Consider the following 10700-nt stretch of genomic DNA (forward strand, 5'->3'; position numbering starts at 1 on the left):
TCCAATGGACATATCCAAAGAAAAACGTTTCCAAGCTTCAGTTTCAGAGAAACAGAAAGGTGACTATTTTATACCTCCCTGGAGACAGAAAACCAGCGGTAAACAATGCCTTGGTTTCTTTATTCCTGGAACAACAGAAATTCTGTTGTTTGCCACCAAACACCTGCTTAATTTCCAGAGAAGCACTTGAAATCCATGTAAAATAGTTCCTGTTTTTCAACATCATGGCATTTGAATGCATCTACATGGTATGGTATTCCAAGTGGTTATACAAAAGGACCAAACTCTGTAGTAGATAAGTCTAATTTAAAACACAGCCATGCTCAATCAATGAACTCATTGATGCTCTATATTACCATTTCTTGGGATTAGAATTGGCTTCACCCAGTGTCCAAACAATCAAGATGAAATTAATCAATTCCCATATGGTTCACAAAAACACCCTATCACATTCACCGAGTATTACAGAGCCAGACATTCCCTGGTGAATTAGTGATGAAATAAGATTCTGCAATTTATGAAGCAAAAGAACAACCAAAAGATGATGGCTTTTCTAAATCCACTGGAAGTTTCAAATAGTATCTTGAATTCAAATGTACAGAAGAAAGAACTCCACAAAACAATCAGGGATAAAAATAGTTCCAAGAATTATGCAGTCTAACCCATTTCTATCCAATTTTTATGATATACATATGTCTGCAAACACCCAAGCAAAATCTAAAAATATGATCCCTTGTACTCATTGCAGCCAAGCAATAATTGTCTGCACAACCTCATATTTAATGATACCATCTGTTCTCTGGATGGTAATAGTTTATGAAATCCAAATCTTAAGTTCTTAGAGGCTGGAATCAGGACCCACCACATCTCTTGAAATGCTGGAACTATAACAGAAGACTACCACCATAGACCATGAAATGCAATTATATGCACACATTCAGCTATAGAGATGATGCATGGCTAGAACCCAAGTGTCTTGTTCACAGGCCCCAGTATCAGAACATATTTACACGGAAAAACCACGGGAGTATAAATGCTATTACCAGGCAAGCCATAAGGAAGTTACAAAACGGCTGTCCCCGCCAGCATCCCCTCCCCCTGCTTGAGGAGTTTGTACTGCTAGACCTGAATCTCCTCTCATTCCATTCATCCATGAATCTGTTGTCCCCCACACCTGTAACATTTTTTGCAGTCTCCCCACAAATTTCACAGCACCTGCATCAATAAAAACAAGACGACATTCATATAGCATTTAATACTAGCCTCTTGTCATTACTTGAAAGTAACAAACTACTTATCAAGAGTCAAGACTGAAGCCTGAGGTTTTGGGTTTCTGTAATATCACTAGTCATTAAGAAACAATAAGTCAGATTATTACTATTGTTTCTGTTCTCTTTTTTGACATATTTCTACACAATACTATGGAGGGATTATAATGCATTTATGGGAAATTTAAGGAAAAGAAATTCTAATGCATGTCATGAAACTGAAGAACTTAAATATATTAATCTATGGTCAGTTAACTGATGTTCTGGGTTGTACCAGCATTACTTAGCACTTACACTCAGGTCAGTTCAAATTCAAATTTCAACCTAACCACTTTCACATTTCTTTTTTGCATAAATATTACCTTTGTCCCACTTCATAAACATCATTATCATCACTGCCTATTCCCAACAACTTACAATGTGAACAAAAACTGTCCTGTCACTCTGGTCCATCCAGAGTTTCCAGAACAAATAATACGATTCATAAAAAGGCATGATGGTCAACTCAAATAAAATCTATAAAGAATTCTGATCTAGAGATAAGTAATACCATTTTAATGAAACTGCCTTGTGTAAGAAATCTTATTTGAATTGGCAAAGTATCAAAATGTCGTAACTGCAATTTAAAAAGTATACACAGTGTCCAATTTCATTATTGAACTCCATAAACACTATAAACAGCATTTCTGTTTAAACTGAAGAAACAGGTGTACTTTCTTGACAAAGTGGAACTTTCTGTAGAGGCATGAGCAGCATTACCTCCTAAGGTTTATCACTGTGCCTAGTAGGATGTCCTAATTAAGTATTTATATGGGAGGACTGAAGGACTCAATGACAAGTAAAAGGAATCTATCAATACTTAAAGAAAAACAAAAGTGGATAAGGAGAAGAAACAAAAGTTCAACAGCTGACAAGTGAAAAGTTTAACAAGTCCTTAAATTGTTTATGGTAAATGCATGCTTAACTAGTCATATTATTTTCTTTTCGTAAGACAAGTTTCCCACACTTTATTACATTTACCCATCTTGTTGAAAAAACCAATGAAATAGTTATTGTTCTGGTCCTTTTCTAGGTATTGTACAAGCATTTACTTGGAAGCCTTCAATCAATAGCACTCATGGTGTAATGACATAGAATATCATAGAAATATTGCCAAGAGTAACCTATTTGAAACTACATTTTCATATTCAAATAATTTTAGACATATAGGAGATGTTGACTGAAATTGTAGAGTCATATCAGTAACCAGAGCATAATAGATTTCTTGTAAGTTCAGTAGTGACTGAAATTTAATGTAATAAAGGAAATATATTGTTTCAATTAATTAAAATATCATATAGGTCATGTTACACTTGGTGGTTATAACTGAAATACTTCTAGTAATGGACTAACAATGATGCATGGACTCTGCAAACAGATGAAGTGTCTCTGACAGGGACACATCAGATTTGACACTATAAGAATTCTTGACGGATACTTCTACATAACATTTTCCTTTATCTCCTTGCTTATTTGATATAAATGACTAGCTAATATATGCAATAAATGCCATCTTTCCCAATAGAATGTTGTTAACAAACATAAACTTCTAAACCTTTTCCCATAGATATGAAATGCCATAGTTCAAAAAAAAATCTTGGTTTATACTTTCTATAGACGTGTTCACAAAGTCCTTGTTTTACCTTGCCAAGTCAGACTCCCAGACACATGTTAGGTTCTGATTCCAGTGTCCATGCCCGTGCAACATTGTGGTCAATGGCTAGTTTGAATTATATTCAATTACCAAAATACCATACTTGTCTAATTATCAAATACTAACAACTTGTGTTACAAGACAGAGTAATTGGCTGCAACTTCAGCTTTCTGTTTTGACCATCAGTTCCTTTAAGAAATATAAATAATATGCTCTTTCAGTTGCTTCACAGAATTTCTTTTTGATAAGTAATTGCTTCACAGAATTTTAGGATCAATATAAAAAAAATATATACATATATGTTACAACACAAGAGCTAGCTCATCAATCAAATCATAAAGTACCATTGAACCAAAATGATGTGGAGGTGCACGAAGACAGTTACACTTTGGAGTGTGTGGAATGAAAGAAATATCAACAATAAGAGCCAGAGGTAAACATCACTTAGATTTAATGACAGTAAGGGTTACTAATTGAACCTCTACTATAGCTAAGTTTGAAGTAGGAGTGATTAGTTCTAACCTGGACTGGTCTGGCCTAGCCTGCAAATTCCCGGGCTTGGGACTAGGCTTGGTGTCTAGATATGTGTATTCAGTGTCTTGCCAGAATGACATTATTCTTTGCCTCAAACCTTTTTTCTAGTGCTTGGCAAGAGAGGAGCAATCTTTCCATTCTGCCAATAAGAGCCAGAGGTAAACATCACTATAGACTTAATGACAGTAAGGTTTACTAATTGAACCTCTACTATAGATAAGTTTGAAGTAGGGGTGATTAGTTCTAACCTTGCCTGGTCTGGCCTGGTCTGCAAATTTCTGGGCTTGGGACTAGGTTTTGTGTCTAGATATGCGTATTCAGTGTCTTGCTAGAATGACATTATTATTTGCCTCGAACCTTTTTTCTAGTGGTTGACAAAAGAGGAGAAATCTTTCTATTCTGCCAAGAAAGGATCCAAAACCTCCTCCATCTCCAAAAAGGTTTACGTCAAACAGATACAGAAACCGAAAAGAAGAGACAGAAAAAAGTGGGAAACAGGATTAAACATGCTCTCCCACAAAAGGTAGTTGTAGTTGAGCAGAATTTCATGCAGAGTATTTCACTATGGTGATCTTAACGGAATAAAATATTTAAATCCCTAACCCATGATCTACTTTGTCAAAAGTTTACCAGTTTTATAAACCCAAAACAAACATGCTTATTGAGAAACTAGTTATATTTATTTTGCCTATTCAGGCAAGTAAAAGATTGCATCACTGATGTTCATGTTCAATCAGAATATCCACTCTGGTCTACATTTCATCTAACCCAACATAAATGTGCTAAAACAATCTCCACTATCCAGATTTCAACATTGTCAAAGGTATACCAGTACCCAAAAAATAACCATGCTCATCAAGAAACTTACGTTTGTATTGCATATTCAGGAAAACATAAGATTGCATCACAGATCTTCATATTCAATCAGAAAATTTTCCAACCTACAATTTTCTACCTATCATGGATGTGCTAAAACATCCTCCAGGATCCAGATTTCAACATTGAAAATGTTCTTTCCTTGCTTCAAACCTATGATTCTGTATGCTGACCGCAACAGATCAACACCATCAGAATGGAAATCCTTCATACTAGAGGAGTGAAATACATTTCATTGCCAGTTGCCCCTTCTACATTTAACTCTCATGCCAAGAAGTGAGGCATCCATAATACATCCATCAATCATACTGGCTGGTATAGCACATCTATTTCTTTGATCATTGGCATGATCAGGTACCTGTCTTCATCTGTTCTATTAGATTGTTCCAAATGTTTGTGCACCAATTCATCTTAATAAACAAGTTTCTCATAGTGTGCAAAAAGGTAATTTCCATAAGTAATGACCCCATAGAAACCCAAGTAGCTGGCCTTTACTGAATAAGCTGGATCACCAGTAATTGATACTCTTGTTGAGGTATCCAGTGTTAGTAACATGATAACCACAAATGAAGTATAGAAACGAAACTACAAAATTACAACAAAAAAATATAATTATTTCTTCAACCAAATAATCCAATATATGTAGACATGATCTACATGTTAAATAATAAAGAAAAACAGAGATACCTCTCTAATTTTTCACTATGGTGGTCCTCAGGTCAAAAAATAATGAGATACCAGAGTGCTCCATTTTCACTAAGATTAAAGCCTTCATATATAACCAGAAGATTTGTTTCTGATCTTCTGGTAAACTAAGAAGAGTGCCCAGGAAAAATTGATGTGAGTTCAAACCTAAATCAATATTATGGGGAATTTTTGGTTGTTAAACAACCCAGGCTATTTGGGAGCTTCCCCTACATGATATGTTATCCCACTAAGTCCCTTGCTTATCTTTTTGGCCAAAAGAATTTTGGTTGCAACTCTTTTACCCCATTTCCATGGTAATTGTCATGCACAAGAAACTCAAAAACAGCCCAAACTCTTTTTTGTTTTTTTTTTTTCAAACAGCCAAAATCTTTCCCAACATTACAGACCCACAAGGTTTCCACATCCTGTTTTCCCCATTCATAGGGCTTAGTTTACAAGATGATGATAGTAAGGGAAATCTCTGGGAGTCAGGAAAAGAGTGGCTAACCTGTAAAGAAGAAACCTCAATAACATTTAAAAAAGGTCCAAAATCAATAAATAATTAAATAAAAAAATTCTTTAAGATTACTATAGAACCTGAAACCCTTTTTTTCATTTCCTTTTTGTATAGCTAGCCTTTTCAAAATTGCTATACATACAAATAACAATGTCAAATCAATTCCCCAAATATTTAGGCAGATATGCTTTATTTCACAAATGACTTCTTCGTGCCTTGAAACTGTTAGTGTAGGGCTAAAATATGCTTAACTGTTCTCAAGTGTGCTCAACTGACATCTCCATTTCCCTTTCTCATCCCACCTTCCCACGAAATGTTCCACACTAGAGTTTTACTTGATATCTTTTGGTAATGCATTCCTTAAAAGCAGCCCCACAGACATATGGGAATCGCAGCATATCCTGGACTTGCAGCACATCCAGAATTGCAGGTTATCCTAGAATCGCAGTTAGGTGGGACGCAAGCGTCATCTGGGTACACTGGTTATCCAGACTCGCAGTTAGCCTGGAACTGTAGCACACTGGATTTACACCAGGGATTTTGGAGTACTCACAATACCTGTCACATACATTCTCCGCTTTATGGGGCCGACCTGTTTCTGGGTTTCTCATATAAATACTATTTTGTATCTTGCATGGTAACGTTGTATCTTGAGTGCCAAAAAAAGAGTAAGTGCAGGAGTGCGTGAGACACTGAGAGAAAGGGAGCTTCAGGTGCATTGGGAGCAAGGGTTTGAGAAAGGCTGTGAATGCTGTGACTGAAATCTCTACCATTCTTTGGTTGATTTGTTCTCCTCTGACGCCCATGGACATAGGATTTAAGCCAAACCACGTAAACCTCTGTATGTACTTTGAGTTGCTCTGTTTTACACTTCCTTTCTGTTTTTTCTCTACTTGTAATTTGACAAATGGTTTCTAGTTCCTGTGTTTGTTAATTCCACATTTCCTATATAAACCAACATACCCAAATAAATGGGAAAAATACACATAAATTGGGATTAACAAAACAGTGCAATTCAACAACTCAACTGATGCTGCTCTGCTTGCACAATACAAGAAAGAACAGCACAACAATGTACAGAATGGAACCTTGTCCCCCTGTCAATGAAATAAGGATAAGGTATCAACATCTACACAACTACAACTAACCCCACCCACTATTTTCCATATTGGTAGTTATAAATTAACACGTAATAAAGCTAACACTCCAATGGAATAAAATCTAGCACTAAATGACAACAAACTAGAATAGTTTTTACAATCAAGCATCAACTACAAAATTTGTGCACATGAAAACCACCAGCCACAATCAATTTAGGCTACATTATACCTTGAAACTTGAACTTTCAAATATTAAGCTCTTCATTAAATCTTTAAGTATACAATTACATGTTGAATATAAGTGAAGATAAATGGCCCTTATATATGGTAATTGAGTGAATGCAGTTAATGCAGCACTATGTTATGGGAAACTGGTCTAATTTGCCTTTAACACAGAGAAATAGTGGAGAAACAAGGGCTGAGGACTGTAATTCTGCAAAATAAGTGGATATTGGCTGTAAAAGAAGTAATTATCTGCTTACTTTCAAGAATCTGGCATTTTACATTTTACCTGCATGACTAAGAACCTTTTCAAAATTTGTACAGACGGTGATAGCAGTTCTAAAATTTGCAAAATTGTTTTTAAGGAAAAAGGGCACCGGGTTTTGTGTACAGAATAAGATGATAAATGTTGACAAGCTCACAATAAAATGAGAAATTTTATGATCTCCTAATCAAGATGTTTGCCAGAGATCAAGGGACTTCCTCCCATTCAAGATACTGGTTTTCATCCTTGATGATTGCCCTGGAACAACATGACATGGACAGTCAAGGATTGAAAATTCAAAACTTATTATCCTAATCAAGAACATGTCAAAAAAGTTCAGGTCATTATGAGTTTTTGACTGAAATAAGATGGGATTCACTTTATCCAATAAAATCCAAGGTTCTTTAGAGCAAAAGAAAAGAAACAATTACCTGTTGCCTCTTAACTTAAACCAGGCCTCCGCACAGTGACGATGTGCAATGCCAAGTTCGCTTTTGCAACCGCAACCAAGCGTGATAAGATCCGAAACCTCGGCCGGGTGATCAAAGCCTGAACTTAAGTGACAGATCCTGCAAACTTTCTCTCCCTCCCAATTTTCGCTACTCAGCTCTCCATCCCCGCATTTAATATCGACAACACACGCATGCTTCTCCGCCTCAGGAGCTTTTGTTCTCCGTTCTTCTGTAGACACCTTACTTGTCTCTAGCACATTGGCCTTAGTTTTCGAATATCCGCTTTCTCCTCTAACACTTTCACCCTCTGCAGGTGCTATCACAATTACCGTCTGGGAAGGAGCCGGATCAGTTTGCCCCAACGAAGTTTTCGAATACTCACCTTCACCACTAACACTTTCACCCTCTGCAGCTGCTATCACAATTGCAGTCTGAGAAGAAGCCGGATCAGTTGGCTTCGACGAAGAATTCTCAACGGCCCCTTGCCGATCGCGTATTGCATCACCCATTACTCTGTCACTCACATGCTCACCTTCTAACCACCTCTCTATTTCGGAACCTATCCAACTTTAACTTCCTTGTTCTTTCACAGGTCTCAATTGATTTCACCTCATTCATGCACAGAAATGCAAAACCTTCCAAATCTCTCAATCGACAAAAGCTCCAGCGAACCCCAATCTCCAACTGTCAATTCCCTTAATAAATCCTAACGGATCAAGAAGAAAACAACCAAAACACCCTCGAAATAAATTATTCCAGTTCTCTGAATCAATCAAATCTCCAAAGTCCAACCTCTATCTGTCTCAGAAAAAAAAATCACAAAAAAAAAACGATTAAATTAACAGTTCAGATCTTCAAATAAATACCAATTTTTCACTTTCGATTTATCCGAAACACCTTCTTTCTCTTCCACGAATGAAAGCTCGAATCATTGGCTGACACTTCAATTTCTTACACCGCGTTCAGACTTAAAACGCGCTTTCTGACTATCTAATCTCCGCCGTGATAGATTGATCAGGATTCCAGTCATTCCACACTCAATCGTATAAAGATATTTTGACATCTTAGCTTCTTCTTAGCCCTTCTCTCTTTCTTTCTCTCTGACTAATCTCCGCCATTATTTTTCAGATTAGATGAAGATCAAAAACTGGACAAATTATAAATAATTTCAAAGAAATTATAAATAATTACAGAAGAAGATGGAATTGCTTTCGTAGGAAGACTTCGAAGAAAAACAACTTCGCGAGAATGATTTTCCTGTTTTCAATAAAAAAAAAAGAACAACGTTTGCTTCCGTCTGGCGTTCAGATTCTCACTGCCGTGCCGAAGTCAAGCTTCTATCCGGCGTTATCCTTTATAAAGAACCCCCTGTGTTTTGTCTTATTTACAAATTACAAGAATCAAAAGTCCAGTGAAGTTTGTAGAAGAAGAGGGTACAACGGTCATTCTGATAATCTTCCTCTTATACGGTAACACCTACTACAGTATTACATTACCTTGCTTGAGTGGTGGCGGGGAAAGCACAGGGTTCTGCTATTATGCTCAATTGTCTTATTTATATATTTTTCTTGATGTCCTATTTGACGGTCAATAATTGATGTAGTCAATCGACTTACCTTAGATTTGGATGGAGATTGATCGGTCAACATGATCATCAATCACAGCTTTAGATCCTCTTCATAATAGTAATTTGTTGACTCAGATGATATTATTTAGTGCAATATTGGAGTCAAAGTTTGACCCGATCAATGATGACTTGATGAGTGATCTCATCTCCACTCATTATTGTTAGTTTGTCACTCTCTCTGGTCCCTTACTACCGCAATGGGTAGTTGAGGTCCTAGTCCAATAGACTCTTTTAACAGTAAGTTATTTTTCGTGGGACCCACCTGATACTGTCGGCAACGGCAGCAACTCGGAACTCGGTGGGCTAGCGTGGCAGCGTGAATCTTGTGAGTTGCGAGTTGCGACAGGCTTCCGTCCGTCGTTCCACTGGTCCCACTAGGACCTTGTTTTTCATTTGACGGCCTGAAACCACTCAAAACTTTTAACTAAAACAATACAAGGCCCCGACGCCTGCAGGCCCGGCCCATATACGCAGTGGGCCAGTGATTGGAACCTGAAGCAACTTAATAGAGCTCAGAAGTCAGATCTCCTACTCACATTTTCACCAAAAAAAAAGATCTCCTACTCACACCTACCCGCTGGACATTACAACTATATATATTGGGAACATTTAGGGGTCCGATTCAAGATCTGATCTTATTTGGTTGAATTTGGATCGGTCCGTTTAGATCAGATCGGATTCGAATCATCCCTTATCCGATTCAAGAAGATTCGATCCAATATATTATATATTAATAATTATAAATATAATATATACATGTTATTTATTTTTTTATAATTATATTTTTATAAATTTGTTATATTATTTATTTTTTATAAAAAACATATATATATGATAAAAATAATTAAAAAATACTTGTATTTTTTGTTTGTACTTTATTTAAATTAGTATATTTTATTTTTCTTTTAATAATTTATTATTTTTTAAGAAAACAAGTTGGATCGGATCAGATCCGAAAATCCAACTTACCAATAGTCAGATATGATCCAACATGAACTGTGTTGGATCGGATTCGAACACACCCCTTGATTTGAATCTGGTCCAATCCGTTTGCATCCTTAGGAACATTTTTCATATTTACATGTTATTATTTTATGGGGAGATGTTCCTGATGCACAACTGTAGTGTCTTGTAGGTATGTATGGGTAAGATTCTTGTGGGTAGGGGTATCAATTGGACTGGATTTGGTGCAATCTAATCCAGCCCCAATGTGAGTCCATTACAAATGGATATGGTCCAATCTAGTTCATTGAATATTTTGGACCAGTCCAATCTATTCAAATTCGTTTTAATTTAGATTGGTTCCAACTCAAACCTGGTCCATTGATACATGTATTTTTATCTTCTATCAATGGATCAGATATCGGCTCACTCCAACCCAATCCAATATAAATTCATTACGAATGGACCAGGTCCAATCCAATCCAATGAATACTTTTGGACCATTAAGTCTGGACTG

General features: G+C 36.5%; 1 protein-coding gene across 5 annotated transcripts; it reads right to left on the reverse strand.

The window, feature by feature from the left end:
* Positions 1-549: 549 nt before the first annotated feature.
* On the reverse strand, positions 550-9122 carry LOC104589735 (uncharacterized). 5 transcript variants are annotated; one of them, XM_088901191.1, is made up of 4 exons: positions 8512-9122; positions 7594-8412; positions 7320-7420; positions 1092-1215 (listed from the first exon to the last, which is right to left on the reverse strand). In XM_088901191.1, exons 2-3 carry the CDS (start codon positions 8121-8123, stop codon positions 7369-7371), a joined length of 582 nt encoding a protein of 193 aa, XP_088757317.1. In that variant the 5' UTR covers positions 8124-8412; positions 8512-9122; the 3' UTR covers positions 1092-1215; positions 7320-7368. The 5 variants fall into 5 exon arrangements, with proteins under 5 accessions (XP_010246454.1, XP_010246455.1, XP_088757315.1 ...); XM_010248152.3 differs by lacking the exon at positions 7320-7420 and having other exon boundaries at positions 550-1215; positions 8512-9116; XM_010248153.3 differs by lacking the exon at positions 7320-7420 and having other exon boundaries at positions 550-1215; positions 7594-8320; positions 8481-9116.
* Between the last annotated feature and the right edge of the window lie 1578 nt (positions 9123-10700).

Source organism: Nelumbo nucifera, chromosome 3, assembly GCF_055504915.1.
Source record: "Nelumbo nucifera cultivar China Antique chromosome 3, China Antique-T2T, whole genome shotgun sequence".
Lineage (NCBI taxonomy): Eukaryota > Viridiplantae > Streptophyta > Magnoliopsida > Proteales > Nelumbonaceae > Nelumbo > Nelumbo nucifera.

What these genes read in the sequence shown, in the direction of transcription:
- LOC104589735 (XM_010248152.3), bottom strand. Translation starts at nt 8,123, where the DNA reads ATGGGTGATGCAATACGCGATCGGCAAGGGGCCGTTGAGAATTCTTCG. An exon ending in TTTAAGTTAAGAGGCAACAG is followed by an intron (nt 1,216 to 7,593) that starts GTAATTGTTTCT and finishes TTATTGATGCAG; the next exon opens with GTGCTGTGAAATTTGTGGGG.